This window comes from Astyanax mexicanus, chromosome 10, assembly GCF_023375975.1.
Source record: "Astyanax mexicanus isolate ESR-SI-001 chromosome 10, AstMex3_surface, whole genome shotgun sequence".
Lineage (NCBI taxonomy): Eukaryota > Metazoa > Chordata > Actinopteri > Characiformes > Acestrorhamphidae > Astyanax > Astyanax mexicanus.
This window is the reverse complement of record NC_064417.1, coordinates 28,010,531-28,030,685: the sequence shown is the minus strand read 5'-3', so window position 1 is coordinate 28,030,685 and position 20,155 is coordinate 28,010,531. Positions and strand designations below refer to the sequence as shown.

At 36.7% G+C, this 20,155-nt stretch overlaps 2 protein-coding genes across 2 annotated transcripts; both read left to right on the top strand.

The window, feature by feature from the left end:
• The first annotated feature begins 3,134 nt into the window (after positions 1-3,134).
• Positions 3,135-13,039, top strand: slu7 (SLU7 homolog, splicing factor). Its single transcript, XM_007229881.4, has 15 exons — positions 3,135-3,277; positions 4,198-4,399; positions 4,786-4,939; positions 5,026-5,106; positions 5,871-6,035; positions 6,151-6,219; positions 6,386-6,517; positions 6,992-7,089; positions 7,279-7,346; positions 8,987-9,126; positions 9,248-9,409; positions 10,988-11,092; positions 11,231-11,302; positions 11,900-12,013; positions 12,543-13,039. Exons 2-15 carry the CDS (start codon positions 4,242-4,244, stop codon positions 12,720-12,722), a joined length of 1,698 nt encoding a protein of 565 aa, XP_007229943.2. The 5' UTR covers positions 3,135-3,277; positions 4,198-4,241; the 3' UTR covers positions 12,723-13,039.
• Positions 13,040-14,551: 1,512 nt separating this feature from the next.
• On the top strand, positions 14,552-18,901 carry c1qtnf2 (C1q and TNF related 2). Its single transcript, XM_007229878.4, has 3 exons — positions 14,552-14,745; positions 15,055-15,327; positions 16,843-18,901. The coding sequence occupies exons 1-3, from the start codon at positions 14,658-14,660 to the stop codon at positions 17,481-17,483; spliced, it is 1,002 nt and encodes a 333-aa protein (XP_007229940.2). The 5' UTR covers positions 14,552-14,657; the 3' UTR covers positions 17,484-18,901.
• Positions 18,902-20,155: the final 1,254 nt, after the last annotated feature.

Below are 20,155 nucleotides of genomic sequence, written 5' to 3'. Positions count from 1 at the left end.
TTGTTTCAAAAGACACAGAATGTAAAACAAAAATATTTTAGGAAGTTGAGCGTAACGGTGTGCAAAATATAGGACGGAGAATATTGCACACAAGAGTCATTATGTAAATACTGCGCTTTTTGGCCCTCAAAACAAAATCTATTTATCGTATTTATTATATTATATTTATCGAATTAATATTTTTCCCCAACTTAACATCTTTTTATCTTTACTTGCTTTTGTTTGTTCACCCTGTTATGACAAGCTGCAGGGTGGACAGTGTTGAAAAAAACTGGCATTTAATGAAAACATGGTTGGCTTTGTACTGTTTCAAATGGTATTTTTCCGCATCAGGGTGGACAGGTTAAGCTTTATCTCAGTTAAATACTGAATATAATATTAAGTAAAGCAAGTGTCTTTAGTCCCTTGAAAGTAAAACAGTGTAAAGGTAATTAAACATTTCTAAACTGTTTAAAATATATTTAAAATTTCAAGAAAATTTTTTTTTGTCTATTTTTGTTCTATTAATAGAAAAAAATATATTAAAAATGATCCCAATCAACTATGCATATACAGTACATGTGCACTATAAAGGCTCTAACGTTTCCAGAATGGAATGCTTAGCACTCATAAAATGCCGCCAAATTCTTAACTGTACAAACCAGACTGCTGACATCAATCCAGGTCCATAGCCCGTTGTCTAACAATGACTCCAAAAATAAGCCCAGTCAGCTGAGGGTTAAATCATTGAATACAAATAAACCCCTCAGTTTTTTATCCTTGTACTGTTGCCATGTTAGCTAATAAGACATAGCTTTAAATCAGTTCAGTTCTACAGACCATTGACATTGAACTTTTGAGGGCGAGAGTATGTGATGTAATGTAACTGTAACTGTAGCTTGTATACAGTTGTGTAGTAGTGCAGTATTGAATGAAGTGCTCATGCATGCATTTTTACATGCTTTAGTCCAGAACGAAGGGCTAAAATACTGTAAAAAAAAATAAATGTTAAATATAAATCAGTGTAAGACACATTACTGGTTCCTGGGTGAAGCAAACTGTGCAGAGCTGGAAATCCCCAAGCTAGAAACATGAACCTGGGTTATCTTTATTCTGAAAGCTTCGTCTCTGTACAGTATTTAGATATTCTATTTTTGACAGATGTGCAGAGGTCAAAAGTCCCTCACAGATAAAACAGTCTTCATATGACACTTGATATTCTGTTTACAAATAAACAGTGACCCAATAAAAAAATAAAACAAAAATTAACTGACTGAATCGTAATGTACAAATTACAGAGCATTATTAAAGAATTATACTCAAAATGTACAAAGTATTTTAAGTAGTATCTCATTAAATTAAGTCACTTAATACTTTTTTAACAAATAGGTATATATTTATTTTAGTAGGTATATATTTATTTTAGTATTGTTTATTGTATGCACACAGCATATGCTTCACTTTGTATATTTTAGAAATATAAACAAAAACTCAATAAGATGATGATTATTACAAAGAGAGTTGGTTAAAACACTGAAAGTTGGGAAAGTGTTGATAAATTAAAAAAATCACTCTGATATTATACATACATAATAAATATATATGCAATTGGTATATGAGCAAATAATGTTTGTTATTGTTATTAAGTTGTTTTTTGTTTGTATGTTTACTTAAATTGTTTCTTTTTAATTTTACAGAAAAAAATAAATTCACACAATTTAATATTTTTAGTTAACCATAAAACCAACAACTAAAAATGAGAACTGCACTCCAAAATGAATAACAAATACAACATTACTTATTTATGTTAATAATGAAATTCATAATATAATATAAAATGTTGTACATTTTTTATGAAAAATAGATAATTACACATAAAGTTAAAGGTTAAAATACTAAAAATGTTGAAAGAATTAAGGCATATTCTAAGACAAAAAATACTTAGAACACAAAAAAATAGCATCTGTTACCTGTTCTCACTCTCTAACTATAAACTTTACCATGAAAAATAATTATTAAAATCCTTCAGAGATTTATTTTTTGCATTGTTATGTGACTCCAAATCCCATTTATGCATTTTTGTCATAATAAATCTGTAATATTTAAGTTAAAACACACATTTTAGTGTCCCTGGGTTTTACTCTCTCATTACTGTTACCGTAACACATTAGCCCATCTTAAACATCAAGTCACATGTACAACAGGACGTTACATTTTGGGTAAATCACTAGAACATGCTCAGTGTCCTCATGCTAATAGCATAGCCTCCATTTAGCTATTTTCAGAGTAACAGGACTGAGTTCCAGTAACAGGAATGAGTGCCAGTAACAGCAGTGAGTTCCAGTAACAGGACTGACTGCCGGTAACAGGAGTGAGTTATACTAACAGGAGTGAGTTCCAATAAAAGGAGTGAGATCCAGTAACAGAAGTGTGCCCTGGTTTATTGATTCTTTACTGTAAATTTTAGTTAATGTAATCCACTTTTCCCAATTGTTTGTTTCATCAATTATCCATTTGTTTAATAAATTGCAGGCTAATAAATCTGATCAATTTCAGGTTTAGCTCAAGTTTAGTTAGAAAATACAATGTGCATATATATATATATATATATATATATATATATATATATATATATATATATATATATATATATATATATATATATATATATATACAGTCAATCATTTCTTTAAAATAAAGACTTTCCTGAGAGAAAATCTAAGGAATTTGTGGACCTACTTTTTAAATGTCACGTGACTTAAATGTAAATATCTTTGGCTTAGAAACAGTGTAAAAAAAATGTAACGCTGCCTGAGTTTTACCAGTACATGTTGTAAATAGTTAAACATATGTGTTGTTAAGAGTGCCTACCCAATTGTTCAAAGCTTTTATTTAGTTATTTTTTTTATTTAACGTTAGCTAAAAAAAATAATGCAAACGTGAATATGATACTACTATATTATTTTATATCATATAACATGTAATGATATTATATTATATTATATTATATTTTATATGATATTATATTATATTTTATATTATATTATATTATATTATATTATATTATATTATATTATATTATATTATATTATATTATATTATATTATATTATATTATATTATATTTTATTTTATTTTATTTGAGGGGACTTTTATGTAACATTATGTCTATGGGAAGAAACGTCGCGTGTGCGTGGAGGAGCGGAAGTGCGTGTGGTAAACAAGGGTCTGCATTTAGTCCGGCTCGTGGATTAGTTTAGTGTTTGTTCGGCGGGTTTTATCGATCATCGGGTGATCAGGTAAATCGATGAAGCGTTATTGGTTTATTATGTGATTATTACTGTTGTTTCAGAGAGGGAGAGAGAGAGAGAGCGCGGAGTACTGGGTTTATCGACTCGGCTTCGGTTCTGGCCTTTACTGTGGGTTAACTGAAAATTCCGTTTAACAGCGGCTCCTTTAACCGGCTTTTGTTAATAAAACATTAGGTGAAACATCAGTAAACATAACTGTTTATTCTACTTTAGCTGGGCTTCGTTATTAGGATTATTAAGTCCACCTTAGTAGGTGCAGCAGTAGCGTCTGGTCAAGTCTGTATGTCGCTTTAGCTGCTTTTGAGGTGGGATGGATAGAAGCAGTATTGGATCGGATTGGCTCAAAAAAAAATCTGATTTTACTCGCAATATTTCAAAGTTAATGATCTATAAATAATACAGCTAACGTTACCTGATACTAAACTTAGTCTAACACATAACTATAGATAGATAGATAGATAGATAGATAGATAGATAGATACATAGATACATAGATAGATAGGTAGATAGATAATGATAGGTCCAAGAGGCAACATCACATATTACAGCAGCAAAGAAGTACTGAGAATAGCAAGAGCACGTTATAAATATCTGACAATCTAATAGATATCTTAAAATAAAATGAGAAGACCAAAAGGTAAAAATAGCCCAGTTATTGGGTACTTTTAGTACAATTTATTCTGACTGATGTGGGGAAAATATAATATGCTGTATGATAGAGACACCCTCAACACAGCTATACATTACTGTTTCTTTATTCCTCACTAAGAGTGATATTTTGGACTATGAATTGCCTACTTTCTTAAAACTTTAAAATTGTACAACAGTTATTTTTGTGTTATTAAATCAGTGTGCGTGAAAATGCCCTTGCAAAGTTTAGTAATTTGTTTCTTCCCTGGTGCTTTTAGGTCTCCCCTAAAGTCTCTTTTCTAGAGAGACCCTGAAAACAACAATGCCACAAGAGGAGGAGGAGAAGCAGTTGGGTCAGGAGGGGATCGTCGACCTCGATGAGCCCAAGAAAATGACCAGAGAGGACTGGAGGAAGAAGAAGGAACTGGAGGAGCAGAGAAAACTGGGTAATGCTCCTGCCGAGGTGGACGAAGAAGGAAAGTGAGTAGAGGAAATGTTACACTTTGTAGAATAGGTTATTTTTATACATGGGTAGATCTGTTTGCTCATGCAGTATGTGTAATCAAAAAATGTTTTCAAGATTTCTGTTAGATCACCAAAATCACTGTCAAGTCTAAAAGCACTAGAGCACTAGATAATACACACTTTATTTCATTGGAATGAGTTTGTGTTTTATTATTTATGTACATCCTTTGTGTAATGGACAATACAAATTAATAGATTTTTTTTATGTTTTAAATTTTTGACAGTCTGTAACAGTCACACGTATGCTGCTATGGAAATCCAGCCAGTATAAGACAGTGATTGTTGATTCACAGTAATATATATATATATAATTTTTTTTTCTTATTTTATCTTGTGTTTAGGGACATCAATCCCCACATTCCTCAGTATATCGCCTCGGTTCCATGGTACATTGACCCCTCAAAGAGACCCACCCTCAAACATCAGAGGCCTCAGGAGGAGAAGCAGCAGCAGTACTCAGCCATCGGGGAGTGGTATAAGAGAGGAGTACAGGATGTAAGGAGCTTTTATTATTGTGTTTACTCTGTTATTAAGTCTCTTTATAGTAATCAATGATTTTATTTTGCCTCCTATTTCTGTAGCAATCTGTCAGTACAAAGTTCAGAAAAGGAGCGTGTGAGAATTGTGGAGCCATGACACACAAGAAGAAGGATTGCCTGGAGGTAAAGGAATTCCCAATATCTTCAGAACATCCTTATTAGTTGTGCATGTATTTGTTGCTTTGAGGAATGATATGATACCCATAAAGGCCTGTATCATAAAAAAAAATAATAATAATATTTTTTTTTTTAGTTTTGAATTGTTTAAAATTTTGAGACATTACAATTACATACAGTCCATACATATAGAATTATAAGAAGTCTTTAAGCTACTTTTAAAAGAGGCACAATACAAGTTAGTCTATCTTAAAGGCACAGTAATTAAAGTAGTCTGAAAGAGATAAAGAAAGAGTGAAAAAAGCTTGTATAAAAATTGGTAATTAACATGCACGATAGAGAATATCTACTTTAAAATTGCAAATCTAAAATAATTGAGATGCTGCACTGACTGTGTGAAAATAGCATCTTTATTATAGCTATAGTGTTAGGCTCACCAGATTTTGGTCTATGCAAATCCCGTGTAACTCCTGTATCCTATGCTAAAATAAGCCCACTTTTCTTTCACTGTGGGTGACTGTTTTGTTCTGTACCTTGTCCATTAATGCAGGTGTAAAGTCTTTCATTTAGGAATGGCACAAGTTGCAAATTGCACTTCCTTACTGTAAGGGGAGCCAAGGAGAAATACGGTCTAAAGAATAAACACAAGGTTAAAGACTAATGCTTAATGACGTTAAAATATTTTCAACCAAATCTAAACAGAATCTTTAACTGTATCAGAAAATAAAGGCTTCTGTTTATTATTCCTGCTCCTCCTTCTTCTTCCACAGCGACCCAGAAAGGTTGGGGCCAAGTTCTCCGGGACAGGTATTGCTCCAGATGAGCATCAGCAGATCCAACTTGATTTGGACTATGATGGGAAGAGAGACCGCTGGAATGGCTATGACCCAGATGAACATATGCGCATTGTGGAGGAGTACACTAAAGTTGACCTGGCAAGTTCTTTAATTGTGTTGTTGCTTTTGTAGAATTGTACAAGAAAAGGGTGCTGGCACCTTTAGCCCTTAGTACAGGTTGTGTTTTTGCTTATGTGCCGTTTTATTTTTGCAGGCCAAACGCACTTTAAAAGCCCAGAAGCTACAGGAGGAGTTGGCCACTGGAAAACTGATGGACCAAACGGTAAGTCAATGGATGTTTATTCTTTTATTATTTATCGGGCATATACAGAAGATCTTGTAGGTAAAATATTAAATACAGGATATAATATACTTGCAAATACTTCTCATATTATTCGACATTAGGCTGGATGTTTGCTAATTATTTTTCCACCATTCTTCTTTTCCAGGAGAGAGAGCACAACAGCGAGGATGAGGACGAGGATAAATATGCAGACGACATTGACATGCCCGGGCAGAACTTCGACTCCAAGAGACGCATCACTGTGAGGAATCTGAGGATCAGAGAAGACATTGCTAAGGTAAACACTGCACTACAGGACACTTCTCTTTGGAAGAAGCCGTCAGAAGTACAGAATCCAAGGTACATCCTAAATTCTGAATTTCTGAAAGCTGTAGGACTGAAGATAAATGCACTGATATGTATTTTATAACCCCTTACTGTAATTACACTTTAATATTGTAATGAGGGCACTCCTCCTTGTTTTTTATGCTGTAGATTGACATTGCTCTCTAGGTAATCTCAGTTATAATCTGACAATAAGAAGAAAATAAAACTGCCTCCTGCTACAGTACGATACCTAGAGCTGCTCTCATTTAGTTTGACCATTTTAGCTTGATCAAATGTAACGCTTACATCATGTCATGTCAATGATTGAATACAAAAATGAAGTAAAACATTATAAGTGGGTTGTAAGAAATATGTTACTCAAACACAGCCTTCAGACAGGGTTATAGCACAGTATCTCCAATATAATGTTGTCATTTTGTTACAGTATCTGAGAAACCTGGACCCAAATTCAGCTTACTACGACCCGAAGACCCGAGCCATGAGGGGGAACCCATATTCCAACACCGGCAAAGTTCCAGAAGAGTACGTTTTTTCCTGCTTTTGATTGTCTTAATGCAAAGAGTGCTGTACTTTTATATATTGTTGTTTAGAATTTGATGATCAATTTATTGATTTAATGTTGATTTAAATGGACTTTTTAATGCATGTTCAGTACATTGATGTTCCCACATGACTAGGTGTGTTCTTATATGGTTTTTGTGGTTTTGGCAGAGTGGGCTATGCTGGAGACAACTTTGCCCGCTACACTGGAGACACTATCTCCATGGCACAGACCCAGCGTAAGTAGCTCTACTTTGCTTTCTCTGTAATGCCTGTCTGATATGATCCCTTGAATGCTGGCAAGTCATTAAGAAAGTAATCCAGACTAGTGCTGACAACTAACTAATTTTAGACTACTGATATGGATACAGTGCTTTTCAACTGTATGGTGCAGAGGTGGCATTAAGTTTTTGAAGCCAAGTCGCATCAATTTGGCTTTTTTTCCCCCTTCTTTTTTCTTTTCTGTGGCCAAGCAGTCTGTAATATACTTGAGTACCAGAGCTGCTGATTTTGGTTCCCCCTCACACTGAGGTACAAAGCATACCATACCCAACTGCAATGTGTGGGTGGAGATATAGCTTACTTAAAGCAGTGTTACAAGAGAGGATTTATTACTCTGTGGCTCCTCCTACAGTTGTGGAGAGTAATTTACTTTTATACCACTATTGTAAATACAAATCATGCTTTGTAATAATGGACACATGGAAGACTGAATCTGTGCATTTGTTGATGAGCTTTCAAAAACAGAATGCAGTGTACAGGTCTGGAGTTGTACCTCATAATGCTCGACCATAGTACTATAGTTCAGTATAGGGGTGTGCCATAATCGTTTCAGATGCAATAATATCGCCAACATTTATGAATATCATAAACAATATTATACCCTGAAATATCATGTCATATTACCACCCCTAATTATCACATCAGGGTACTACTTTTTGCTTGTTTTAAGCATAAGAAAATGCACACTCTATCTATCTATCTATCTATCTATCTATCTATCTATCTATCTATCTATCTATCTATCTATCTATCTATCTATCTATCTATCTATCTATCTATCTATCTATCTATCTATCTATCTATCTATCTATCTATCTATCTATCTATCTATCTATCTATCTATCTATCTATCTATCTATCTATCTATCTATCTATCTATCTATCTATCTATCTATCTATCTATCTATCTATCTAGTCCAGCATCATTCGTTTTACTTTAATCCTGGATGGAGATATTTGGAGTGCATTATTAGTATCATGACATTCTGGATCAATGGCTTTTGTTACAAATCTGATAAAATTCTTGCATTTTTATTATCTTAGTTAGGGGTGTGACAAATTATATTATATGCAATAATAAAATTTAATTTTCATTTTGTTGCAGAAGTGTATTTTTGAAATCATTTATTTTTTTATGAATTATTATTATTTTTTCAAATAATTTTAGGACCACATCGCCCACCCCTAGTTCAGTTGCAGCTTTTTGTTCAGAGTGGCAATAACCAAGATGGCATTCCCTCTATTTCCTCTATTACAGTCAGTGGAGCATAAACATGATTCTATATCTGTATTTTTTTTTTATAGTTGTTATGTAAGACCTAAGAAATTGAAATTTTAATCGAGAGTATGTATCAAGAATATAAGTATATAGCCATCGATATTAATAGCTGCACCACCTGTGTGAAGTGTGAAGGTGGTAAGATTAAATCAGAGGTGTTCAATTTTTGACTGCTTTGTCTTTATATGTATATGTTATATTACAGACCACTAATATTTGTGTCTAGTACTGTTTATTTTCATTCATGTCTTCCACTTGTGGCCTTTTTTCTGTACATACAGTGCCTAATCCTCTCTCTTGTTTTGTGTTTTGCTGCAGTTTTTGCCTGGGAGGCGTACGAGAGGGGGTCAGACGTGCACCTGCAGGCTGATCCAACCAAACTGGAGCTGCTGCATCAGTCCTTCAAGGTCAAGAAGGAAGACTTCAAGGAGACACAGAAGCAGAGCATCCTGGAGAGGGTACAGCCTTGAGCAGCACATGCATTTTGTCTCTCACTGGGGATTATTGTAGCTATTTTAGTGTTTATACCGTCGGGTTGATGGTGTTTGACTGCTGTGCTCTGCTCTATCATGCCTGCAGTACGGAGGTCAGGAGCACCTGGACGCTCCACCCAGAGAGCTGCTGTTGGCTCAGACGGAGGACTACATGGAGTACTCTCGGCATGGAGCCGTCATTAAGGGTCAGGAGAAAGCAGTGGCCCGTTCTAAATATGAGGAGGATGTACTTCTAAATAATCACACGGTAAGTGATTTAAAGTTTAATGTATATTGTTTTTTTTTATTATTATATTTATTTTATTTCATTCCAATTAAAAGAAGGCAAACAACATTTATAATGTGTTGCATTTCACAACAAATGAAAAACCAAATGAAAAAAAAGTTCAAAAAACATATTTTTTAAGTTTTTCTTTCAGAGTTTCAGACTAACACCATTCCACCATCCCAGGGACACACTATTTTTTTTCACACACACATTTGCTTTCAGTGCTTTTGGTTATATTGATGCTCGCATCAAATTCAAAGCTCTTACAATCGCCTACAAGGTGATGACAGAACAGCTCCTTCCTACCTGCATTCACTCCTGAAGGCTTACGCCACCTCCCGGCCGCTGCGCTCCTCCAATGAACTTTGCCTTGCTTCACCAAACATTCACATAAAGCAATCCAGACTGTTCTCATGCGCCAATCAGCTTGCTGGTATTGCTGCAACACTTGGAAGAGCAACATGTTAGTAAAGGGGAAAAGCCCCTAAAGGAGGTAATTGGTGGTTTGCCATGTCACTAAGTTGTGGAGCATTAAAAAGAAGTGGCATTGGTAATCAGGGACACTCACTCCTCATTTGTTAATGGTGGAAATGCAACTGCACCTTTTGTATGAATTTTACCAGTCAGGTTGTAAGGAGCAATAAAGCCACTCCGCTGAAGTCCAGTGTTATACAGGAGTTAAAGTAATTTTTTTTCAACATTAAGACTGGAGCCGAGTTTGCATTATCCGCTGACCGCAGTGCTAGCCCTTTTAATTGTTTAAAGACTAATGTATTGGACAGTAGTCTGCATGTCTGCATATACCGTGTTAAAACAAGCTACGTAGGATGAACTGCTAGCTCCCTGGGTTACCAAAACACTTAGGGTTCCTCAGTGTAGCTCTGTTGGGTGGTGTTTACTAGTGCTAAGCGTTGCTAACTGTGGCTAGTGCTGCTGCTAACCGTGGCTAGCACAGCACTAAAATACTGGAAATCTAAGCTTACTGTGAATAAACAGAAATGTTTTACTCAAAAGAAACAGTTTTCAGGACAGAAATCTGTGTAGATAAACATCCAGTGCTCATTTGATTTTAAATAATTAAAAAAGGCGAGACCCCCCTAACGGTGAAAATTGCTGAAGGAACCCTTGTTCCTTACTATTGTCGCTTAAAATATACCTTTTATACACTGTGGCAATTCAAAGTGCTTTGTGTAAATAAAAACGCGACACACAGAAATTAGGAAAAATTAAAAGCAACGTTTTTCAAAAGTATTTTAAATGAAAAAAATTATACAGTTTATTTAAAGGAAAGACAATTACACACAAGAATGAGAAGTAAAGAAGTGTTGTTTAAGAATAGAAGTGTTGTAGCACTAACAGTGTGTATTAAACTGCACTGAAAGAGGAATTTGCAGCCTGGATTTGAAAGTGTCCAGTGTCAGGGATTTTCTAATGCTTTATGTGTAAGGCCTGTAAGTCAGTCTGGATAAGAGCATCTGCTAAGTGGCTGAATGGAAATTGATATAAATGTTTATATATATATTCTGAATGTTGTCTATTATTTTTTTCTTTTTTCAGTGCATCTGGGGCTCTTACTGGAAAGATGGCTTTTGGGGTTACAAATGCTGCCACTCAATGGTCAAACAGAGTTACTGCACTGGAGATGCTGGCAAGAAAACTGGGGTGAGGGCAGCCTATTCTATTCTGCTTAAGTTTGTCAAATAAGATTGAATGAAGCCTTGTTAATGTTCAAACCACCAGACAGAAACCACCAGACAGAAAGTTATAACAAACATTTCTTCTGTGGCTTTTGTTTTTAAGAACTCAACGTGTGTTCCGTTTGAGGAGGGCATAGAGGAGGAAGAAGAGGAAACTCCAAAGACACTTCTAGAGGTAATCTCTTTAACTGATGTAACCTTGAGTCTTTATTCATAACGTCACTGTCACAGAAAAACATCAGATTTCTAAAACAGGAGAAGGAAATGTACACTGACATGCCAAAAGTGATCGGACAGAAACTAGTATCATGTTCCATGGCTAAAGTACTAGAGTTTAGATTCTCTGCCTGGGTTCAAGAAAGTTGTCTGAAACATAGTCATATATTTTTATGCTATTTTTAAATTTATGTAAAGCTATGACATGAATATCACAATATAGCAAAGTAACAAATCACACTGTGATCACACCAGATCACACGAAAAGATTGCACCAGTTAGCACTGTTCATTACCATAATTCTGAAAAGATGTTTAATAAGATATTAGAGTCCAGCTGTGTGTAGTGTAGTCTCTGTAAAGATCTGCACACACTATCAACTTTAGCACCCATAATTCTCCTGAGCACATTTGTCAGTGTTCCACCTCATTCACAAGATAGCACCTCACAACTTATTCAGGTGTGGGCTTTTCCAAGTCATTCCTTCATGATCAATGTCAGTAAAGAAAGAATTTTATTTCGATTATGTAATTTGTATGTGGATGTTTCACAACAGATGCACCAAGAAAAGATGAAGGAAAAGAAGAAGAAGAACAAGAAGCACAAGAAGAAGGATGCAGACAGCAGTGATGAGGAAGATGAATCTAAGAAGAAAGAGAAGCTGAAAAAGGTGTGTTTAAACTCACTGTTAGATTGTCTGTTCAGTTTTTAAGGGCTTAAAAGCACATCTTTTATAAAGCTCTGGAAAATAAAGTCAGTTTCTGACTGCGATTTATAGGTATATGTTTGAGTAAAATGAGCATTGTTGTTTTATTCTATAAACCACAGACAACATTTCTACCAAATTCCAAATAAAAATATTCATTTAGAGCATTTATTTGCAGAAAATGAGAAATGGCTGATGTTACAAAAAAGATGCAGAGCTTTCAGACCTCAAATAATGCAAAGAAAAGTTTACAGTTTTCATGCCTCTTAGCATGTTGCCCTCCACCAGTCTTACACACTGCTTTTGGATAAGTTTATGCCACTCCTGGTGCAAAAACCAAGCAGGTTAGCTTGGTTTGATGGCTTGTGATCATCTATGTTCCTCTTGATTATATTCCAGAGGTTTTTAATTTGGTAATTTTTAAGTGGTCTCTCTGCATATTGTATTATATGTGTATAGTACTAAAACTAAAAATGTGTGTGTGTTTTGGTAGGCACTGACTGCGGAGGACCAGCGACTAAAGCATGTGGCAGAGATAATGCAGCTGGATGAGAGGAAGAGGCCATACAACAGCCTGATGGAGGTTCGTGAGCCCACAGAGGAGGAGATGGAGGCTTTCCGGATGAAACGCACCCGGCCTGATGACCCCATGGCCTCCTTCCTCAGCCAGTGAGGGAGAACGGATTCGACTCTGGGCCTTTTTTGGCTTGCTTTTTGCTGAATTGACGCAAATTACATAGGTCTATTTAGCTGATCTGAACATTTCTTCTTCAAAAGTGCAAAGGACTGGACTTTATCACCTGTTTGATCACCAGTTTGCTGAGTATCTTTTTTTTTCTTTTTCTTTTTTTTTTGCATTAGTTAGGGAATCGTTATTAACTAAGCATGTAAATAGACTACTGCAGATTATGCAGAACGTGTCATTGTGACTTGATGTTCCCCTTACCTGTCTCTTTTTTTTTTTGTTACAATACACAGATTTTAAGCGTACATCAGTTTTGATGTTTTGTCATTTTTTCAGAGTTATAGTAAACGGTGATTGACAGATGCATTAAGGAGCTCATACACAGAATATATCCCTCAATGCTTCACAGCACCATGCTGAACCATAACATACTATTTGTTTATATTGAAGATGTTATGGTAGTGATCTGGTAAAAATGTTATATAATGAAAAGCATATGTTGTTTGTGCGAGCAAATAAGTTTAGTTAGGTCTCCTTATCCATCTCCCATTATGTAGTTTTTTAGGAGCAAATTGTGATGTCAACTGGCAGTACAGTACCCGGCTTATACCTGCAACCAGAAAAGCTGTCCATTTAACAAGTCATATATTATTATTGTTTATGGTGACATTTTTGTTTTGTTTGTTTATTTGTTTTTTAGAGGGCTCATTTAATGTATGATAGCTTTTTACTGCTAATTAAGACCGTATAAGTATTTGTTATTAGTTTTGTTAATGTCAATCAAAAATCTTAAAATATGTACATCACCTTTACTTTTTGGCATACTGCAAATTTGGCAGTTGTTTTTTAGTTTGTGTCAAAAGTTCAGGATAAATGGACTAATAGAACTGCTCCTGTTTAATTGCAGTTTTTGAGATACATTTTTTTGCATGACTGCAACAATATCAAAAATATTAATACTAACATTGGCACATAAATTGGCAATGGTTAATACATAAATATTGACCAAATGATGCAGTTAGTGTTTTAATACTAAAAAGAACATAAAATCTGATCTTACCTTCCTGGCCAAAAAAAAGTTGTTACCTGGATTTAAGTAAGTAAATGATCTGTGGTTGCTGCAGTTGGTCAGGTTTAGGTTCAGCAACAGTATGTGCTGAAAGAATGAGGTCAGCTGACTACCTGAATATACTGAATGTAGACCAGGTTATTCCATCAATGGAATTTTTTCTTCCCTGATAACACGGGCATATTCCAAAAATGACAATGTCAGGATTCATCGGGCTGGAATTGTGAAAGAGATTCAGGGAACATGAGACCATCATTTTCACACATGAATTGTCCATTGTCCAGACCTTAACCTCATTGATAATCTTTGGGATGTGCTGGATGGAGAAGGCTTTGTGCAGTGGTCAGACTCTACCATCATCAATGCTGCAAGATCTTGGTGAAAAATTAATGCAGCAACACTGGATTGAAATAAATCTTATAACACTGCAGAAGCTTATTAAAACAACGCCACAGTGAATGCGTGCCGCAATCAAAGCTAAAGGTGGTCCTACGAAATATTAAAGTGAGTGACTTTTTTTTTTGGCCTGGCAGTGTATATGAGTAGGCTTGGCGTGATGATTGTTACCTCAGTATTGTTGATATGATAAGAAATTTGATCGTGATGCAATAAATTATAGTAATATATGTCCACCTCAATATGGGAGATATTTAAAGCATGAGGTCATTTAGAAGTAGCAAGTTCAAGCGGCTGCTGTTACCATTTTGCCTGCAGCTGCCCTCCAGCATGTTTAAGCACGACTCAGCAGCAGCAGATATAAACTACAACAGTTCAGATTTACACAGACCCTCCAAAATCCCCTCCCCGTGACATCATGGTAAAAGTATCTGGCAGCACGTGTGCAAACAGGGTGGATGCGGCTGCTGTTGTGTGCAAGAGACGCAGAATCGACTAATGTCAGTTTTTTAGCGGGCCTGTCGTCACACCCCAACAAGACAAACGGTGAGTTATTCTATGAATGCATGTTCGTCTCTCGAAGTCTTGGATGTGCATGGTGTCATTTTTTAATTTGCTTTAAGTAAATTAAACGGTTTCACGACAGTCCATTAGGAAACCTCAATCAAGTTAAGCCTCAAAAATACATGTTAGAGATTTGCTATATAATTTCATTTTGTGGAAGCAATGCACTGATTAACAGTACTTTATTTATTATAAGATTGTCTTGTTTTTAGCATAACACTATTAGACACACCCCATCACAATGCTTGTCTTCACTTGCAGTATAAAGCTCTACCCACCTCTTTCCCACAGTGTTTTTCAGTCACAGCTGCATCATGCATCAGACACTGTTGGCCACGTTCCTGCTGTCTCTCTCCTCTGTGCTGACCGTAAACTCTGCCATAAAGAAAGGACACAACCTTACCATCCATTCATCCCAGCTGGTTTGCAGTCTTCCAGGGCCTCAGGGTCCCCCGGGCAGTCCCGGGCCTTCAGGGCCCAGCGGGAGCAACGGGCGGATGGGCCTGCCCGGCAGTGATGGACAAGATGGAAAAGATGGTGACAGAGGTCTGAAAGGAGTGAAAGGTGATCAGTGATCTGTTTATGTTGTTCTTTTAATTTATCATTACTATTTTTTTTATTTCAGTTGATATGGTATAACAATATTTAAAAAGCCAGAGGAAAATGCCATAAATTCCATCCCACAACAGATGTCTGTACCTGCAGATAACTAAAAAATGAATTTGTCGGTTCTTGCAATGCCTTGTAACTGCTTTTCTTGGCTGCTATACATAGTAGAATGCTGTTTCAAGGTGAAGTAGCCTTCATATATAGCTGAAAAATACCGCTAACGGAGCAGTTTGAAGAAAGCGACTTATGTATCCTCAATTACCCACATTGCTCTGCACACATACATTGCAGAGTGAATAAAGTGACCACAAAAAATGGGCAGAAATGGTCATAAACGAATTCTCCGAAGTAGAGTTTGTTTTAAAATGTTTAATTATTGTGTTGCAGAAATAAAAAAAAGCTCCTTTTCTTCGTTTCACCCCTCAGTGTCACCATGCAACGTTTGTACATGATGTTTCCACAAAGTCTTGTTTGACTGCTCCATATGTGAGAAACACAGGCTGTTTCTCAATATGGAGTACACAAGTTTGGACTGCCATACTTGGCCAGAACAGATTTGGTAAGTTTGGCTCAAAAGTGCATACTCCCAAGGATGTAAGGATGTGGGACTTTTATTCTGTAATCACCCTCTCAAGGCACTGAAAGTGCTGTTCCGAAAACATAGGAGCACAATTTCACATAGCCACTTCCTTAATAAATAAACCACGTAACTTAAAACAGCAGTACTGTTTTCAAAACCTTTTAACTTACAGGTATGTACTTTCTTCTTCACTGATACTGCTGTGAGGTGCATTTTGGGATATTGGATTGTAAGAAGTCCACACAAGTCACCTTCCATGCATCCTCGATAATGAGGGAGGGGCAAAAACACATCCAGGTATTTGTAGTGAACTTGGCTAACTGCAAACTTCTAAATGGAACAGTACTTGAGCTGCGACAGATGACGTTTCCCAAGAACACAAGTACAGACAAGAACGCAGACTGAGTAACGGTCTACTCAGAGTGTGTCTTCATAGGCCATTTCCACTGAAGACCTGCCCTACCTTGATTACAGACTAGATTTGGAATGCATCTTTTTTTCTGACATTCTGCAATACACCACAGGAAGTTAAGGGGGCGATATGGCTGCTATAAGAAATTGCTAGTTGCACAGAGGGCTTTTAGCCTTTTGTAGAGTTCACTCTAGCAAGTTCATTGTGTTTAAGAGTGTGTTTTGCTTTCCAACAGTCTCAAGCTTGTCTCATTAGGATGTCCACACACTCAGGCTCTTGACAAGAGCTTGACCACTGTCTTTAAGATATTTTGAAATGTGTCGCATTTATGTGTATTTAGGAAAAAACTATACATGTAAACTTTATGAGCACTTTTGCAGCCCTGTTGAAAGTGGTTCTAGATTGTGAGACCCTGTAGTCATGGACTTTTGCTTAATAATTCCATCAATAATTCCATATGTTTATTTATTAATTGCAGGGGAACAAGGTCGCCAGGGCAATCCTGGAAAACCTGGACTGAAAGGCCGCCAAGGAGTTGTGGGCAGGGCGGGGCCTAGAGGTCTGAAGGGGGTGCGAGGGTCAGCTGGTGCACCCGGGACGTCAGGCCTTAAAGGAGAAAATGGTGATATGGGTGAGGCTGGCACTGCTGGTGGCTGTGACTGCGGAAAGCAGGCCCGGTCAGCCTTCTCAGTAGCCATCACCAAGAGCTACCCCAAGGAGCGCATGCCCATCCGGTTTGAACGCATCCTGATGAACGAGGGCAATAATTATAACACCAGCAGTGGCAAGTTCACCTGCACCATCCCAGGTGTGTACTACTTCACCTATGACATCACACTGGCTAACAAACACCTGGCGATCGGGCTTGTGCATAACGGCCAGTACAAGATCAAGACTTTTGATGCCAACACAGGGAACCATGATGTGGCTTCTGGGTCAACTGTACTCCGACTGCAGAAAGGAGACCAGGTCTGGCTTCAGATCTTCTACTCTGAGCAGAACGGCCTGTTCTTTGACCCATTCTGGACTGACAGTCTGTTTACAGGATTTTTAATCTACGCTGAACAGATTACTCCAACTAAGGTGGTGCCAACCACTGCCAGTCCTGGATCCTCATGATGAAGCTTTTTCCAGTAGCCGCACCATTGTAACATAACTGTGGAACATTCCTGAACCTTTCAATCAAACAAATAATGATTGGAACCTGAGTTCAATTATTTGGATGGGTGAACAAATACTTTTGGCCCTATAATGTATGTGAACATGTACCAATGGCACCAAAACCCTCCCTGTCCTGAAAGACCAAAGAACACATGAATCCAAATTGGCCTACATACACTGTTTAAACTAGTCTTGGACTACACAGCATTTTAATGAAGATAAAATATAGTCTAAGACTAGGCCTAATCCCTGTCTGGAAAACTGATCCTTCATGTCCTAATGTTAGTGAATAGCACTCCATTAAGAGCAGATAAACACAAACCTATTGGCACCATGACTAATGACTGGTGTGGACCAGCAAGGTATAAATCTCTCCATCATTGAGCTGTGGGACCGTGGAACTGTGTTCCCTGGAATGATGAATGGTGCTCTATCCAAAAAATGAAGAGGAATTTGGGGATGACGTAGGGTGGTAATCATCATCCAATCGTCTAACCTCACTGATGCTCTTGAGTGCCATTATTGCTAAATGCAATCAAATTCTCACAGCAAATGTTCGAATTCTAGTAGAATATTCACCTGGACAGTAGAGACATTTACTCCAACAAAAGTAGGATGAAGCCTTTGAACTGCTGTGTCCCAATACTTTTGTTAATATAGTGTATTTAACCAGATTTGAAACCAAATACAAACAAGTCCTAAGTAAAGTTTGAACTGTTTCAGCATATGATATTTGGCACTACTGTGTAAATTTTTTAAAAACATAGTATTGAATTTTAAGTATTAGTTTATATGTAATTTAGTGTTTAAACCATGCCCACTAGTTCTGTTATTAGATACCACTTTTAAAAGTAAACTTTCCCTTATCTGAGAACTCATACAAATGGTAGTGTGTTTTTTAATACTCTGGACAGGTTTTTTATAAAGATTTTAGTTAAACAATCACAATATGTCGCCTTGCTTGCAGTATAGCAATATATTGCAATACATTAGTTTTGTAACCCCCGTATAATGTAACGTATCTTATCGCCAAGTTCTTCACAATAAACAGCCCTAGTTCAGACAGCAGAAATTCAATCTGTGAATAAGTAACCTGAAAATAAACACAAGCTGTCCATCTTCAGCTCCAGTTAACATGCTAACATACATGAAGAACATGACAAACATCATGTGCCTCCAGCCGTATACACACTTATGGGTCTAGTTCAAACAAACCACAATGACTTCAGAGGACACATGATGTTTTGGGTTCATGCACCCTTGTGGCTAATATTCCACTGGTGGTGTTTTAACTAGGAAATAAGTGTCCAAAGTGTCCACTTACATAACTGTACAGTTATCTAACTGGGCGGTCAGCTGATGCTGGTTTCCTTAATAAAAACATCTCCTCTGTAATGTTGACTGGTGTACAGTTTCTAGAAAAGCAGTGTTTACATTAACAAAAGAGCTCACTGGCAACCATTTATCTATAACCACTATCTATTAAATAGAGCGGCTGAAGTGTACAATTATTCTTAAATCTCAGTATAAGCTTGTATACTATAACATGCACTATATATACAGTGTCCTTAAGTTTGGGTGCATTGGTGTGTGTGCAGTGTTTCTTCTGAAACCAAAATGTATTAATAGTGTGCTGGCCTTATAACTGCTGCATGAAACAGCCTCTACTCTTCAGGGTAGGCTTTACATTTGATTGCTGAACTATGTACTAAGGATTTGCTTAGATATTTGAATATATTAGTGATTCTAAATATTAATCATTTTGGTAATAGGATACACCTAAATGAAATGTTTTGATGAAACATGCAGGAAAGCAAGAGGCTGTATACTGAACAACATATATTTTTTTCACCTTTTCATAAATTTGAAAAAGTGATTACAAAACTACAATAAAAGAAACATTGATTGAACACTTAAACACATTTGGAGTGCTACAAAGCACAATATGACTAATTTAAAGTCATTGTTTTGTATAAATTCAGTCTTTTTACTTAACCTTGAGTCTTTAGCTTTACTTGAGCTAACAAATTTCAGACACAGAATCGGATGCAGCAGTGCTGCTGGACACTGTGTTCACTCACTGTTCTACTGCACTGTTCACTCTGTTACACACTCCTGGCCAACTGCTCTGCCTAGCTAGCTGGTTATACTACTTATTCTCAGTACTAATTACCACCATGCCAGTATCACTGGGGTGATAAGAATTAATGACCCATTATCCAAATAATACCTGTTCTGGGGTTGTCCTGTGGGATCTTTACAAAGGAAGAACGGGGTGAAAGAAGGATAATAATACATTATACAGAGAAAAAGATCATGTACAGGTCTGTGATTATACATCTGCAATGTCCTATATAATCAGTGGAGTTGAAAGAAATAGATAACTGGGTGTTGACACAAGGATGTGGTGTTGATGTTTAGGTTATCAATTATCTTTCAGGAACCTTTATCATTTTCTCAGTAATGTGTTTGTTGGAAGAAATTACGTGATTTGTCGATGCGTCACTGATGACGAAGATTTTTTTTTCAAACGCTCCGATGCGCAAACGCGTCTGATTGGTCGAAGACGTCATTCTATGCAAATTAGCCAGGAGGTACTCGCTCAACCTTTCAAGTGGAGAGCACGCGGT

Coding starts and splice junctions, on each gene's coding strand:
- c1qtnf2 (XM_007229878.4), top strand. CDS start 14,658: ATGCGGCTGCTGTTGTGTGCAAGAGACGCAGAATCGACTAATGTCAGT. Junction 14,746..15,054: donor ACACCCCAACAAGACAAACG/GTGAGTTATTCT, acceptor TCTTTCCCACAG/TGTTTTTCAGTCACAGCTGC. Junction 15,328..16,842: donor AGGTCTGAAAGGAGTGAAAG/GTGATCAGTGAT, acceptor TATTAATTGCAG/GGGAACAAGGTCGCCAGGGC.
- slu7 (XM_007229881.4), top strand. CDS start 4,242: ATGCCACAAGAGGAGGAGGAGAAGCAGTTGGGTCAGGAGGGGATCGTC. Junction 4,940..5,025: donor ATAAGAGAGGAGTACAGGAT/GTAAGGAGCTTT, acceptor CTATTTCTGTAG/CAATCTGTCAGTACAAAGTT. Junction 11,303..11,899: donor CTCCAAAGACACTTCTAGAG/GTAATCTCTTTA, acceptor GTTTCACAACAG/ATGCACCAAGAAAAGATGAA.